General features: G+C 25.8%; 2 protein-coding genes across 9 annotated transcripts in view; one reads left to right on the forward strand and one right to left on the reverse strand.

The window, feature by feature from the left end:
• Positions 1–13,902, forward strand: part of LOC124955416 (A disintegrin and metalloproteinase with thrombospondin motifs 12-like) — a 17,947-nt gene extending 4,045 nt beyond the window's left edge. For 4 of the 8 annotated variants that reach the window (XM_047509818.1, XM_047509817.1, XM_047509816.1 and 1 more), the window contains exons 4-17: positions 56–180; positions 1,594–1,740; positions 2,490–2,636; positions 2,803–2,950; positions 3,520–3,615; positions 4,640–4,849; positions 6,098–6,334; positions 7,133–7,256; positions 7,356–7,482; positions 8,454–8,574; positions 8,835–8,984; positions 9,382–9,500; positions 10,753–10,922; positions 13,187–13,902. In XM_047509818.1, coding sequence (XP_047365774.1) covers positions 56–180; positions 1,594–1,740; positions 2,490–2,636; positions 2,803–2,950; positions 3,520–3,615; positions 4,640–4,849; positions 6,098–6,334; positions 7,133–7,256; positions 7,356–7,482; positions 8,454–8,574; positions 8,835–8,984; positions 9,382–9,500; positions 10,753–10,922; positions 13,187–13,851 — 2,586 coding nt within the window. In that variant the 3' untranslated portion in view covers positions 13,852–13,902. Of the gene's footprint in view, positions 1–55; positions 181–1,593; positions 1,741–2,489; positions 2,637–2,802; positions 2,951–3,519; positions 3,616–4,639; positions 4,850–6,097; positions 6,335–7,132; positions 7,257–7,355; positions 7,483–8,453; positions 8,575–8,834; positions 8,985–9,381; positions 9,501–10,752; positions 10,923–13,186 lie in introns of those variants that run through there. The other 4 variants (XM_047509822.1, XM_047509821.1, XM_047509820.1 and 1 more) reach the window with 4 other exon arrangements.
• A 679-nt stretch (positions 13,903–14,581) lies between these two features.
• LOC124955545 (A disintegrin and metalloproteinase with thrombospondin motifs 19-like) overlaps positions 14,582–17,500 on the reverse strand; it is a 9,081-nt gene continuing 6,162 nt past the window's right edge. Inside the window, exons 4-5 of the mRNA XM_047510123.1 lie at positions 17,406–17,500; positions 14,582–14,671 (exon numbers count right to left, since the gene is read on the reverse strand). The exon at positions 17,406–17,500 is cut by the window's right edge and continues 332 nt beyond it. Coding sequence (XP_047366079.1) covers positions 14,582–14,671; positions 17,406–17,500 — 185 coding nt within the window. The remainder of the gene's footprint in view (positions 14,672–17,405) is intronic.

A 17,500-nucleotide genomic window follows, 5' to 3' on the forward strand; every position in this document is an offset into this window, starting at 1 on the left:
TTTGATATTTCTATCTCTTAATAATTTTTCTTTTTCGATCATTTGACGACGATAGATAGACTTGCTAATAAGTCCGGCGGCCGAGGATACTCTGGACAGTTTTGCCAAATGGGCGGAGAAAGTGAATCCGAAGGATCACAAACATCCTAATCACTATGACATTGCTGTACTCGTGACTAGGTAAAAACGGAATATATTCTCTAGATCATCCAATATTCATTACGTTAGCTATATCAAATAAGTCACGTAGAAATTCAATATATAAACCAGTTCGGAGTACAAATCGAATGATTTCAAGGAAAAAAAAGGAAAAAAAAAGAAGAAAAGAAAAATAAATAAATAAATAATCAATGACAATGCTGTTAGATTTCTTATATACGTTATGTGACTCACGTAATATAGATATACTACTATATGATACCGATATAATATAATACGTTTTCTTTATATATATATATATATATATATATATATATATATATATATATATATATATATATATATGAGGCGTTTATTTTGAAAGTGGCCTAACTCCATTTGACAATTTTTTCCGATTGCCATAATTACATGTACAACTTTATATTATTTATCAGTAAAGTATATCAAATTGCTTATCTTGACACATAAGTTTTCAGAGTTAGTTCAATAATTGAACCATGTAGTTTGAAAGTGGCCTAACTTTATTTATACTTAAATAAAAATAGTAATTAATGATTTTAACAAAAATCGAAAAAGAAACAGAATTATAGAAAAAAATTCGTCTTAAAAAAAAGAAAAACACATTATAGAAAGACACATTATAGCTTACATTGATATGTGCGCCGGGCAAAATAGAAACATTAAAGTAGACATCAATGAATGAAAATGAAAATTTTGAAGTCCTAAATTTATTACCACGTCGGGATAGACCAAGAAAGTTCGAAAATATTGTATTGACACCACTGTATAAAAATATCAGACAAATTACAACAGCAAAATTCAAGGACATAATTGACCTATTACGATATATACCATCGGAATATCATGATTTCTTCAAATCCCTTTCACACATACAAAATCTAGATGAGTAGTAAATTGTTTTGTAATAAATTTATGTTTGTAATTTTGTACGTTATGTAGTTAAAAAATGTTTTGAATAGCATAAATTATGTTTTCGAAGTGTTTTAAAGATATGTAAAATAAATTGAGTATTGTTTTTTTCAATTTGAAACATCTTAAATTATGTTGAATGGACTTGGGCACCTTCAAATTTTATAATGAATCTGATTGTTAATTTTGAAAGTGACCTAACTCCATTCTTGATAAGAAAACGCATATTATTCACTTAATAATTGCCACTATTTTAATAGGAACTATAAATTTAACACCCTTCGGTACACTTAAGTAGTATGACTCATTAGTATCCTATATGTATATTTTTAAATTCATTGAAATCCAAATCCTTAAATATCTCGATTTGAAGATAAATGGACTTAAGCCACTTTCAAAATAAACGGCTCATATATATATATATATATATATATATATATATATATATGTACAAAATAATATTTTCTATCGTTTTATCGTTCTATCTTGTATCCAAACTTTGAGGTATGACATTTGTTCGGAAGGGACCAATTGCGACTTGATGGGTCTTGCTTTCGTTGCGACTGCCTGTGATCCGTCAAAGGCTGCTTGCATCAATGAGGATAGCGGATTGTTGCTTGGAGTTGTGATAGCACATGAAGTCGGTCACGTGTACGTCAATCTCTACGATGGATAGTTAAAGAGAAATACATATACTTAGTTATTTGCCCTCCACCCCCCCCCCCTTCCCCATTTCCATTCCCCCTCCATTCCACATACACAAATATTTACACACGTAAACACAGATATATACAGAGTGTCCGAAAGATATGGGAACAAATTTATACTACGTACTATTGACAGTCAAATAGATGAAAAAAGTTCATATAAATTTAGGTTCAAAAATGTTTGATTAAAAAGATATATGCCTTTTAAAGATATTTACGATTTATTTCCATTCGTCGAATTGACGATCGCCCCGAATTTTTTTTTCTTTTTTTTTCTTTTTTTTTTTTTCTTTTCCTCGGCACTTCTAATATTTATGAACTCACACAAAAGAAAATTGGTTTATAAAAATACGATAGAAATGGAAGATGAACTTAGGGAATGTATTTAAAATGTATTTACTATTATTTTCAATATAATTGGAATATTAGAAAGATTTCGTCAATTATTAATTCGACGAATTTCGAAGTTTGTATTCCTGCAGGAGGAAAGAATTTACAAACATTTCTTATAACTCATAAATATTTTTAAAAGTTAATAATATCTTTTCAATAAAGCATAAATTTATATGAACTTTTTTTTTTTTCATTTATTTCACATCAGTAATACGTAATATAAGTTTGTTCCCATATCTTTTGGAATGTCCTTTATAAATGCACATATATTTACCTTTTTTTTTTTTTCTTTTCTTTTAGAATGGGTTGTTCTCACGACACTGAGGAAATAAGTGGCTGTAAGAAGGAAGACAAAGATGGAAGTTTCTTTATTATGTCACCCGTTGTCTTTATCTTTACAATCAGATGGTCGACCTGTAGTAGAAGATTTATAACATCGTATTTGGAGTAAGTCGATCATACTTTTATTATAACCGATACTTTCACAAAGGAGCATATTTCGAACTAAACACTTTGAGGATTAAAAAAAAAAAAAAAAAAGAAAAAAAAAATTTGATTTAAAAAAAAAAAAGAACGAAAAGGAACAAAAGAAAAATTAATGTTACGTAATAAGGAGCGGTCTGGCAGATTGTTTGAACGACGATCCAAGAAGTCCTGGAGCAAAATATTCTTATCCTAACATGTTACCCGGCGCCATGTATGGTTCTGAGTTTCAATGTCAGATGGAATTTCCTGGATCTAAGACTTGTCAATCTAGTAAGGTAACGTTCCCATTTCTTTTTTTCTTTCGTTTTATTTTATTTTTGTTTTTTTAAATTACGTCAACGTTTTACGAAATTATTTTTCACTTTGATCAACGAAAGAAATATTTATTGGGAGAGGTTTTTTTTCTTCTTTCCTTCTTTTTTGGATTCGTCGAAATAGTAATTCGTAATTTCTTTTTCGAATTTAATCTCTCAAATGGAAACATTTTTTACGATGGAAGGGTAATTTTTTGTTTTTTTTTTTTTTTTCTTTCTTTTTCTTTTTTTTTTGTCAAGTGTTCGTCAACGTCAGTAATTGCGTGATATCACTAACTTTGACATTTCCTCCATGACGTTATACAAACGTCAGGTAATTTTGAAATTACCTGAAACTTTGTCTTGTCTCTCTCTCTCTCTCTCTCTCTCTCTCTCTTTCTCTCTCTTTCTAGTTCTCTATCTCTATTTCTATGTTTCACTTGGAACGTCTTGCCGCATAGACGTATAACAATCTTGTTGTGTTTCAACTTCCTTTAAAACTGATTCGATTATTCTTGGTTTGTCCATTTGCTTACATAACTATATTCCAGTTCAGCGATTGTTCCTCTCTTTGGTGTTTGACCAACTCAAGTTGTTATTCCCTTGGTACTCCGAAGGCCGACGGAACGAAGTGCGGTGAGAACAAGGTACATTGTAATTTATTTCAATTTTTCATATACGATTAACGATAATTCACGAATATTTTTCTTTTTATATTTATAGATGTATTATTTAATTTTCTTATCAATAAGAAAATACAATACAAATATTCCAAGTTCAAATTTAATTTTAAATACTTAATAATTTAAAAATATTCACACGAAGTTCAATTTGTTAGATAATACGTGTTTCTATAATTTATTAATTATAATCTAAATTGTTAATTCGTTCGATCAATATTTTTTACAATTTAATTTATTTTAATTTTTCTATACGTATACGATCAATAATAGGTTTTTATGGTTATTTTCGTTTTTATATTTTTTCTTTTTAATTATCGTTATATTTGTCAATACTCAATACTCGTTCGTATATTCGTTCGTATTGCATTCTAAATATTGAAATTAATATAAAAATATTTATAGGAATATCAATTTCTTAGATAATACGTCAATAAGTCATGAATTGTGTTCTAGCCTGTTATTCGATCAATATTCTTTAACATTTTTTAAAAATAATTATTTCAAATAAATGATCATTATTTGTTATACTTATATGTATATAATGAAACATCGGTAGATAATATATAAATGACGTAACACTGACGTTTAATTTATTGTAATTAACAAAAATATTGATCAAATAAAATAGAACTATAAATTTCAATGAGGCTCATGTAAAATAATATGAATTAATATGACGAGGAAATTATCTTTCATAAATGTTTCTGAAAAAAAAAAAAAAAAAAAAAAAAAAAAAAAAAAAAAACTCCCACTCTCTCATCAAAAGACATGAAAAAGTATTCAAAAAAAAAAAAAAAAAAAAAAAAAAAGAGAAAAAAAAGAAAAACAAAATCACGAAAAACATCGACGAAAACGTTAAAGAAGTATACTGCTATAGTGAGTATACATAATAAGTAAATAATAACGTGACGTAGTAAGAGAAACGAGAAATAAAGGAAAAGGAAAATTTGGATGATTGAATAAAAAAAATGTAGTTTTACGTTTTCAGTGGTGCGTTCACAAGAAATGCGTGGATATAGGTTCCCGTCCTGCAGCAGTGAACGGTGGATGGGGAGCATGGGGTCCTATGAGTTCTTGTAGCAGGACTTGCGGTGGTGGCGTTAAATATTCTGAGAGGGAATGCGACAAGCCAGTGCCAGCAAATGGCGGTAGATATTGCATCGGCGAAAGGAAGAGATTCAGCACTTGTAACACTACGGTAAATTGCTCTAAGACCTTTACGCGTTTGCTCCGACGAGCTCGATTTTCTCTCTCTCTCTCTCACGCAGACATTCTGTGAAAACAAGCGCGGGAAAATGAAGGAAATCGTTCTACTTTTCCCTCGATGCCAATCGACCTTCTCTTACGTTCTCTCTCTCTCTCTCTCTCTCTCTTTCTCTCTGTCTCTCTTTTTCTCTTTATTTCTCTCTCTCTCTCTTTCTCTTTCTTTCTGTCTCTGTCTCTCTTTTTCTTTTTATTTCATTCTCTCTCTCTCTCTCTCTCTCTCTCTCTCTCTCTCTCTTTCTCTCTTTCTCTCTTTCTCAATTTCTGTCTCTATCTCTATCTTTCACTTTATTTTTCTTTCTCTTTCTTATTTCTTTAGAAACTTGTAATATTATTCGGCGAACACTTTTATGTCGAACAAAAGAAAGAAAGAAGAAAAAAAAAAGGAAAAGAAAACAAAAAAAACAAAAAAAAAAGAAATTAAAAAAAGCAAAATAAAATATCTAGACTTAACTTTTATAATAAAAGCCATCTTACTCTCGAAAGCAATCTTTCTTTTAATACCGTTGAACAATTAATTCTTTAAAGAATTTTTATAAATGTATATATATATATACATATATATAATGCAACAAATTTTGTTTACTTTTAATTTGTATACTTATATGAATTTTATTAGGCTTATCATTTATTCGTGTCGATATTATAATAATAATAATTATTATAATAATATATAATATTATTCAATATTTATAATAAAGTGTCAATGCGTCATATTAATTGTCATTATCACATAATATAATAGAAAAAATTATTTCAATATTTTAATTAAAATTCTTATCAATATAATAATTTTAAATGATCAATATTTCTAATGACATTTGATTATCCAACATTGTGACACTTAATTATTTATACCGATATAAAATATTCATACATACACACACACATACACTTAATGATCATTTATTTTACGAAATATTTATCGTAATAATTAATAAGAATATTTAACAAATAAATTTTTTCTTTTCTTTTCTGATAGCTTTCATTCTCATCTTTTTTGCTTTTTTTTTGTTTTTTCTTTTTTTTTTTTTGTTTTTTTTTTTTTTGTTTAAATCAATAAAATCGATATCAATAGTCCAGAAAGAATATCATTTAACAGCTTTGTTTTCTTTTTCATCTCCATGTCATACATTTGAAATTTAAAATTTCCTATCTCTTATAATTCCAATGAATTTTATAGCCCTGTGATCCATCCAAACCACCGTTTCGTGCGGTCCAATGTTCCTTGTACAATGAAAGAAATGTATTGACTGACGGGCTTCATCAATGGACGCCGTACTTGTACGAGAAACAGAATCCATGTGCACTTTATTGTATCAACGAGAAAAACACTTTCTCCAAACTATCCCCTACTGTAAACGATTCAACTCCTTGTAAAGGCGGCACGAATTATATGTGCCTTTCCGGAGTTTGTAGGGTATCATCAATGTCTTATTATAACTTTTTGTTTGAATTTTCTTTTTTCTTTTTTTTCTTATTTTCTTTCCTTCGTCTTCCTCTTCTTTGTCTTTATATTTTATTTTTATTTCACTTTTTATTTTCTTTTATTTTCTTAAAACAACGAAGGCATTTTTTAAACAAAAGTTATCTCTTCTCTCATTCGCCGTTGAGTTTTTATTTTGAAAATAATTCTTTTTTTTCATAATACGATCGCGTGCGATAAAATTTCGAAGTTTGGAGTTTATATCATTTAAAAGAAATTCAATTTACCGTCTATTACATCGTCGATTCAATTACAAAAGGAAATGGTAAAGTTTTATTACTTCTTTTGCGATTTTCTTTAGGTTGATAATAATAATAAAAAAAAAAAAAAAAAGAGAAAGAGGAAAAAATAAATAGACTGATATTTATATCGTGTCTTCGTTTGATCGATACTTTAAATCTATGATCAATATTTATAATAATATATCATTAAAGCAACTCAGACGCAACTCTGATGGTTAATTATTTATTTACTTATACAAATATTCATGTATATCTATCTAACATTTATTTTACGAAATACTTGACGTTTATTAATTAAAAATATTGATAGGATAAATCAAATCTTTTTTTTTTTTTTTTTCTTTTTTCAAAATGAAAAATATATTATTTCGTTAAGAAGATTAACATCAATTAATACGTGAAACTTTTTATATTAAAGATCTATTAACGTTAAATCATTTAATTTTTTTAATCGTTTATAGAGATTTGATTTATAATAATAATATTTCAGAAAGTAGGTTGTAATTGGGTAATCGATTCTGATGCAATTGAGGACAAATGCGGAATTTGTAATGGCGACGGAACGAAGTGTACGATAACCGAGGGAGATTTTGACGAGCCTTCTGCACGATCGGGTAAAATATATATATTTTTCTTTTTTATCACATTCGAAAAACTATTTCCTTTTTAAATAATATATATATATATCTAAAGGATTTTTTGGTTTCCCATAGCTTATATAAAAATTGTAACCATACCTCGTGGTGCACGAAGTATAATGTTAATGGAAAAGAAACCTGCGCAGAATATATTCGCAGTGAAATTGTCTAAAGACAGCAAGTATTGTTTGAATGATAAAAAGTGAGTGTCTTTTTCTTTTTTTCTTTTCTTAATTTTTTTTTTCTTTTTTTTTCTTTTTTTTTTCTTTTCTTTTTCTTTTCGTTTATTCGATAACGAACGATTGGGATAAAAGAGTACTGTTTTTATCTTTTTTTTTTTTTTTTACTTTCGTTTCTTTTCTCTTTTTATTTATTTATTTTATTTTTTTTTGAACATATTATTATTAATGATATTTGATTTTAATTTGAAGGTATATGAAAAATTTCAATATTTATATTCTTTTTGTTATATCAAAAATATATATGTATATATATATATGTATATATTTATTCACATAATTATATTAATATATTAATATAATTATATATTAAATTAATATAAATTAATTCATTATAATAAATTTATATATTACAGTATGATATATTAATATTTATCTCTTATTATATATAAAATTATATATTAAAATATAACAATATATTTATATATTATATTTAATAATTATATATGTATTATATTAATATAATTAGATTAATATATACATATATACATATCAGTAAAATTCAAATATCTTAAATCATTGATAATATATTTGTCATCTACGTCATATAGGTATATCAAAGAAAAATATTGAACAAAAAGGAAACAAAAAAAAAAAAAAAAAGAAAAAAGAAAGGAAGAAAAAAAATATTAATTTTATAACAACCATTAACCTTATAATTATTGGGTAAGATAAATTACTAACAAGCTCGATACAATGATTGATTCTTCTCGTGTTTAAATCTTATCGTTTCGAAATGTAAAAGTGAATTGCAGAACGCAATGAGGGAGAGAGAAAGAGAGAGAGAGAGAGAGAGAGAGAGAGAGAGAGAGAGAGAGAGAAAGAGAAAAGATCAAAATAATTGTACTCATTTATTCAACTCGTTCGATAAGATTTCTTAATGAGCGAAACGAGGAAATAATTAACGAGACTAGCGGACGATTCGTTTTGTTAGTCGAGAGGAGAGGAGTGGCGATTACGAATGCGCTGGTACGATGATTATTTACTCCCATCCGGAGCCGGATAAGGAGGAGATCGCGATGAAGGGTCCGATCGACCAAGATATCGATCTCGAGGTAAGTGAAATACGTAAAAACGTATTTTTGTCGTCCATTTGAAGTTTAATTCTTAAATCGAGAGGAATAAAGTGAACGAATAATAAAACGAAAAAAGAAAAGAAAAAAAGGGAAGTACCTCCTGATAACTGAATAATTACAAAAAAAAAAAAAAAAAAAAAAAAAAAAAAAAAAAAAAAAGAAATAAAAAATAAACACAAAAAAAGGAATACAATAAATAAATAAATAAATAAATCTTTTCCCGATTGATCTTTTTTCAGTACGTGTTTTTCTATCCTAAAGTGAATCCAGGGATTCACTATAGCTACTCGACCGGAGTCGTAGACACCAACGTGACCGTTGCACCGAAATATATGTGGGATTTTGTCGAGTGGACGGAATGCAGTGCCAACTGTGGTGGTGGCTCGATGGTAACGTAAATATGGCATTTGCTCGTACAAACGTTCAAAGAACGATCGTATTTCGATATTAAAGTGACTCCGGTAGAAAGTCAACGGGTATAACGTTACGTTTCACATTTATTTGTTCGTTTTCGTTTATACCTTTTTTCTGTTCTTCTTTTTCTTTTTTTTTTTTTGTTTTTTTTTTTTATACGATACAACAAAATCAATGCGTTCGCGTTTGAATATCCATTTGTGAATCACGAAATGATACATCGACCAACAGGTCGTTTTTTTGTTTTAATATGAGTACAAAAGCAATGGATTTAATGCGATATTAAAATGAAAAAATTCCAAGTAAAATATTTAATGGATTTTTATTTATTTATTTATTTATTTATTTTTTGCTTTGTTTTATTATTGTTAGGTGTCCGAACCAACTTGCGTCGAGGAAAACAATGGAAAAGTCAGTCCAACTTTCTGCGATGGTATACCACATCCAGAACCAAAGAGTCGAGTATGTAATCAGGAACCCTGTGTTGCGAAGTAATTAATAATTTTTATATTGATAATTATCATTTAATGATTTTTATTTAATATTTATCATTAATAATCATCTATTTATCTTCGATCAATTTCGAATGATATTTTTTTTTTTTCTTCCACTTTTTGTTTCTTTCTTGAATGATTTATATACAAGCAATTAGTTGTATAAGACAATGAATGAATACGTCTTGTATGTAACTTCTCTATAATGTAACATTTGAAGTTACATATTAAGTATATAATACTGTTATAATATATATATATATATATATATATATATATATATATATATATATATATATATATATTCAAGTCACATATATACTTAATAGTACTTATATATAAATAGTATTAATAATATTATAATAGTATTAATATATTATATATATATATATATATATGTATATACATCAATATAATATATATATTTATATATATAAGTATGTATGTGATTTTTGAAATCACATTATATATTTTAAGTATATATTAAATATGTAGATATTTGTATTTTCTATATATTATTTCATTTTATCGCTATATAAAAATTATTTGTTAGTTCGTATATGACGTTCTTAATATTATTTCTTTTTTGCTTTTTTTTTTCTCAAATTTAAATTATAACTTAATATGGTATAATAGTACAGTGTAATAATATATTATATCGGGTATTCAAAAATTTTAAAAAAAGTTTTATCTCAAGTCAGAACACGAAATTTTTTTTTTAGAAAGATCGTTTAAATAGAAGTTATCTGATTTCAAGAAAAAATTATTATGACACTTTTATTGCATTTATTTTTTTGTTTTATCTAATATAAGATAATGTCAAAAGATACAATTTGTTTCTTTTATTTTTTTTTCCATGCAAAAAAATTTTTCTTATTAAAAAGCTTTTTCATAACGGCTATATACTCTACGTAAAGAGAAAGAGAGAGAGAGAGATAGAGAGAGAGGGAGAGAGAGAAAGAGAAAGAGAAAGAGAGAGAAAAGAAAAACGAGTAATTTTTGTTCGATATATATTTTTTTTCTCACTTTTTTTCTTCAGCAAAAAGCAAAAAAAAAAAAAAACTAGAAATGTTATAGAGGAAGATTTAAATAAAATCATTAAGTAAAATTGTTTCGATTTTTATACATTTTCTAACTTTAAAATCTCATATTGATTTTGATTGTAAATATTTTTTTTTCTTTTATTTTTTTTTTTCGATTTGACACACTTCAAACATATCGAATATATCAAACGATATATCACCTTTAGGTGGAGAGTAAGCCAGTGGAGCAAGTGTAGCGCGTGCGACGGTAACAAAGGCACCAGGCATCGTAAAATTCAATGCGTGAGAATGAGTGGTCAACCAGACGAGGAAGCCGTTCAAGCAAATTTTGATGCCTGTAAGGGTCGCGTGCCACGACAAACAGAGGACTGCGTTGGTAAAGAAAAATCTCATTTGTATTCATTAACTCGTTCATTTAATTTTCTTCCTAACGAGAAATTTATGAAAATGTCTTTTACTTCTCTTTATCCTTTTTTTTTTTTTATTATTCTTATTATTTTTCTTTTATATATATATATATATATTTTTTTTTTTTTTTATTTCTTCTATTGATAATATCAGTAATATTTTTTTTTCTGTTTTTTTTTTTTATATAACAATTAATATCTTCGAAGGATAAATTCATAAAAAATTGAAATAAATATCTTTTCGTTTTATTTTATAATTTTTTAATTATATAATTTTTGTTTTAATAATTAGTAATTATTTTTTATTTATTAAAAAATAAAGAAGAGAAAAATTGTATAAAAAAAAATTATTAATTATCATATTTTATTTCTTCTTTCAAAATTAAAGATACATCTTTATAAGTACGTATTTGTATAATTAATGAACATAAAATTCTTCAATCTTGATTGTCACGTAAAAAAGGAAAAGCTCTCGAAGAAGATTCTTTTCTTATTCTTTTTTATTTTTTTTTATATATATATATATATATATATATATATATATATATATATATATATATATAACACAATTAACATCTTTAAAGAATAAATTCTGAAAAAATTGGAATAAGTAAATTTTTATTTTGCATTAATTAAACTAATTAATTCTTCATTATTTTTTAATAAATAAAAAATTAATTACTAATTAAGAAAAAATCCATGCAAAATTATTAATTATCATAATTTTATTTCTTATTTCAAAATTAAAGATACACCTTGTACAAGTACGTGTTAGTATAATTAATAAGAAAAAAAAAAAAATCTTCGGTCTTGACCATTGTCACGTAAGAAGGAAGAGCTCTCGAAGAAGATCTTTTTCTTATTCTTTTTCTTGTTTTCTTTTCTTTTGCTTTTTTTTTTCCCCAAGATTTACCAACCAAGCGAACTTTCGGTGAGTCTCTTGCCTGTCACTTGAAAGTTCAACCAGAGTCTCTAACATTTAACATACATATATGTATGTATACTCGACCTCGGTTATGCCAACCTCTCACTTAATTTAACTCCGTACGAATGTTGATTTTCTCTTGAGATTTCAAACTTTTCCCGTCTCCATCTTTCTTTCATTTTATCTATCAATCTATTTATCTATATCCCTTTCTTGGATTTTTAATTCTATCTCTATTAAATTAAATTACTTTGATTTCTTTTTTTTTTTTTTTTCTTTTTTATTTTTCCATCGTATTTGATTTTATTTCATGTCGTTATATTCGATCTGTTATTTGTTTTCTTTTTTTCCTTTTTTTTTTTGTTTCTCGTCCTTTGCATTCCTTTTGTTAAATAGGAATTTTTTTTTCCTCGGATTTTTTTCTCATCTCAATATAATTGTAAATTAACAAATCGTTTATACATATTTTCTTCTTTTACAGATTTTGCAAATTCAAATTCAACTTTTTGCAAATTGAATTGAACCATTTGCAAATAACACTTATCATTCCGCGCATCGAATTCATCCTTTCGCAAATCGAATTTATTCTTTTGTAAATCGAATTCAATCTATTCAATGTTACTGATGATTTTTTATATATACATTATTATCGACAATTTAAGCTTTAACTATAAGCCTTAATGATATTTTTATTGTTAAGGCTTAATGATATAAAAATATTCTGAATATACGTCAATCAAGTTATTTTTATTACGCGTAAGTCATTATTTCTTCAATTATCAAGATCAGAATTTTTATTTCAGTATTTTCCGAATAAAAAATTAATGATAGTTAAACTTTGACAATCTTTTACAATATTATATTTAAATATAATCACATTTAAAAAAATATTGGATTTGATGTCGATGATATGAAAAAAATTCAACTCATCGCAAAGAAAAATGTTTTGAAAAAGTTTTTCCGATGAATTCATTTAGTCGTATGAGTTTTTAATTATTATTATTCAAAGAAATATTTTTATATGTCGGTATATTTATGTATCATAAAAATTATGAATTTCCTTCAACGATAGATTTACATTTGATTATTATATGTATTCATAATCGAAACTTAAGAAAGAAAGAAAAAAAAGAAGAAGAAGAAGAAGAAGAAGAAAATAAAATAAAATCGTAAAAAAATGCATTTCTCAAAATGAACAAATTCGATTTGCAAAATGGCGAATTCAAAGCGAAGTAACTCATTTTCCTACTTATATATATCTTACAATTATATATCAATCGTGGAACTATTTGCTCGTACTTTTTCTAGGAACGAGACCTTGTAAGAAAACGTGCGATAAGAAAACTCGAGAATCTGGAAGGAACGAATTGATCGAGGACGACGAAAGGGATGAAAATTTAACGGACGATGATCGACGTAAGATGATCGATAGATTTGTGGATCTTGGTTTGGCACGATATCTAGAAAATATTCGTGCCTCGACGAAGATCATTGGTAAAAGTTACGATAAAAATGAATCGAATGATTTCCGACGGTTTTTACGTGATTGGGTGATGAATTCTGAAGAGGAGGAGGAAGAAGAGGCAGAGGAGAAGGAGAAGTTGAGAGAAAAGATGATAGAAATAGAGAATAAGAGAAAACGTACCTGTGAATTATCAACTGTTGAGACAAATTTCACTACCCCAAAACCAGGATCAATAATAAAAGATTCAATTCCTGAGGAAAACGTAATATTGATGAATGCACCCTACAACGAAGAATCATTATTATCTAATCTATCTGATAAAGCTTATCAAGAGGCCGGTGACTTAGTTGGAATGAGTATCGATACTAAACACAAAAAAACTTACAAAGGAGCGGAAGCCGTTAGATTGATAGAGGAACTCGTTAATAACAAACAACCGAAGAACAATATGTCCGACGAGAAATTGGCGATACAGAAATCAGAAAATAAATCCGATCTAACTTTATAGCTTCATTTTTATTTTCTCGATGCCGTTTTTTTTTTTTTTTTTTTTTTTTTTTTTTTATTTATTTATCTATTTATTTATTATTTTTTTTTATTACTATTATTAAACTCGTCGTCATTTAATACCTGTAACTGTATCTATGAACGTTAGAACTTAGAAGTAAATATTATTTTAATAAACGAATTTAATAAATAAATCGTGATATATATTTATTATTTTAATAAATATATATCCACGTATAAAAGAATTCTTTTCGTCTTTTTGATTAACATAATCATATAGATTAATTTTAACGTTAATAATTAAGGTTATTATTTAAATTTTTTCCCTAAGTCATAACTATGCTAAATGAAATTCTAATATCTAATCTATCGGACAACAATCGATCTTTTGCAAAGTTGAGCTTCTTTACAAATTTAATGGTTTTTTTTTTCTTTTTTTAAGCTTTTATGATAAAAATAAAATCAATTGTAAATTTATTGTTAATAAATTAAAAATTTTATTATATTTGTATAACAGTACTTCTCAATTAGAGAACCTGTTGCAATATTAATTACAATTAAACAACAACTGTATTTAATTTTGATAGATTGCAATGTTTTCCAGCGAGGTGAATTAATTAATTATAATTGATAATATAAACGATCAATATTATAAAATTTCTCTTTTTCACAGTAAAATGAAATCGAAGTGCAATTATATAGATATTTAATTTTCTTGGAATTCTTACAATTTACGGGAATGAATAATTTACTGTAAATGTGGTTTGAGGTTGAAACAAAATATACTCATCGTCGATTGTTGAGCGTTTAATTTTGATAAGCTGTGCATTGTGATTATAAATTCGAGAGAATTATTAAAAATATTTGTTCATTACGTGTTATTTCAAAAATATGAAATACGATAAACTCGATGAAAAATTTTATATTTATATATAAAAAGATGAATTTGATTTGAAAACGGATAAATATGATTTAGAAAAATTTAGATCACAAAATTTCTATATAAAATTTTGAATTTCTTAACAACGAATTTATATTTGATTATATCTTTCATTATGAGCTTAAGACAAATAAAAAAAAAAAAAAAAAGAAAAAAATAAAAAAATAAAAAATATGTTTCTTTTTTTATAAATTTTATTTGCAAAAGATTGAATTTGATTCTAGAAGAAATGATCGATTTCGATTTGCATAAAATTCAATTTGTAGTGTAAAACACGTATTATTGAAATGTCAGGTGAAAAAGCACGAAATAAGGGTAAAAATTTATCAATGTTATCCGAATATTAGTGACTAATCGTAAAAGAAAACAATATGGAGAATATATTAAGTTCGTTTTGTGAAAAAAATTGGTATAATACTCTAAAGTAAAAAATTAAACTATATATGATAACATATATATATATATATATATATATATATATATATATATATATTAATTATTATTATAGTACATTATATATAGTATACTATAGTATATTATATATAGTATATTATATATATAGATATTATATATTAGGTTTTATATATAGTATATTATATATTAGATATTATATATTAGGTTGGAAACTATGAAACGGGCGTTGTATGAAAATAAATAACTAAACAAAAACGCCCGTTTCATAGTTTCCAACCTAATATAATATATATATAAATATAATATATATATATATATAATATATATATATAATATATATATATATATATATATATATATATATATCTATATTAGACTATTAAATTGTATATAAATAATATTAGACTTTGCCCGTCCATTAAAAATATAATATATTATATTTCTTTCGTAATACTTGTGATTATATCACGTTCGACGTTTATTTATTTATTTATTTATTTATTTATTTACTTCTTTCTTTTTCTCTTCATTACTTCATAATGTTTTAAAGACTACCGTATTTTGAATGCGTGTTTTGTACGAGAAAAGGATTAAGTCAGGTTATCGTCCAACGTTTTAGACCGACAAGCGATTAACAATGACTACATGTGTACCGAAAACAAATCGAACGAATGGTTTTTAAAACGTGCTGGTTATTCTGAGAGCATCGCAGAATAATTTAGACGGTTCTTTCGAAAAAAAAAGAAAAAAACAAAGAAAAAAACAATAATAATAATAATAATACCAAAAAAAGAAAATCGAAACTGTACACTCGGAGATTATCTTCGATAAGAGCTTTGCGAAACGTATTATTGAAACGATTTAAAGGAAGATATTATAGGATCGCTTGAGATACATCCTTTCAATGAAATAAATTGCCATTTTTATCTAAAGCACAATAATGTTTGTCGTTTAAGACGAGACATCAATTGGATATTTAATACGTTGCAAAAAAGGAGAACGTAAAAAAAGAAAAAAAAATAGAAGAAAAAAGAAGAAAAAAAAAAATATTGACAATCATTAACCACGTACGTGTATCGTGCGTTCTCATTTCGTTTCTTTCAAGAATTAGTATACTTTATATTTATAATGAAGAAAAAAAGAAAAAAAATAAAAAAAAAAAAATAAAAAAAAAAAAAAAAAATGAACAAAAAAGAAAAAAAGTAGGATTATTAACGATAAAGATATCTGCAGATTTTACGAAGTTCGAAGCCTCGGACTCGATCGATTTGACAAAATTATTGATCATTTGTCGAAGCCGCAAAAAAAAAAGAAAAAAGAAAAAAAGGAAAGAAAAAAGAAAAATCTCCTGAGGAAAAAATATGACAGTAATATCGTCCTAGAGATCTAATGATCGTTCTAATCAAATACGCTAACAAAGCAATAAAACGATCATTATAATCGTGTAATTGTAAACGTTTACGCGGAATGTAAAACCTATGACGTCGAAGGATTGTATTTATTTTTTCGAAAAAAAAAAAAACAAACAAAAAATAAACAGTCGAAAATTAATTAATTAATTATTCGTGTTCGAACGAAACGAAAGGAAGGCGATACATACACATGTACATATATACATACTTATATACATACATATATATATATATATGTATACATAAATATATATATACGTATGGATTTATTTACTCGATGATACGAAACGAATGATGAAGGAAATTCAAACTTGGAAGAAAATATTATTTTAATAAACGAATTGAAATGAAATATACATATGTATCTTTTTGAAAGAGAATATATTGTTTTTTTTTTTTTTTTTTTTTTTTTTTTTTTTTTTTTTAAACGAACTCAATCATTAGATATATTTTAACGATGACGATGTTAATAAAGTTAATATGAAAATTTTTATATCTTTTTTGTCGAAAATAATGACTACGTTATTAATTCAATCATAATCTTTATTTCGACATATTAAATTTGTTCGATCAAAACTGTACATTCCGGGGATTTAAATTTTTTCCTTATCAACGAATGATGATAAATAAATAATTTTCGTTTATGCGTAATTTATTTAATTCTTCTTTCAATATATTTTTATTACGATCATAGACGATCGATTATTAATTAATTTTATTAATATTGTATTAGAAAAATGAAAAAGTCGTTTTCATTTTTTCCTCCTGTATTGTTCGTATATATTTAACAGCATCCATTCCGACCAATAATAATTCCGTATCATTTTCTGACGTTTTCAAGGAAAGATCCTTCGGCAAATTAATAATATTATTATTTTCGTCGC

This window comes from Vespa velutina, chromosome 18 (genome assembly GCF_912470025.1).
Source record: "Vespa velutina chromosome 18, iVesVel2.1, whole genome shotgun sequence".
In the NCBI taxonomy this organism is placed as follows: Eukaryota; Metazoa; Arthropoda; class Insecta; order Hymenoptera; family Vespidae; genus Vespa; species Vespa velutina.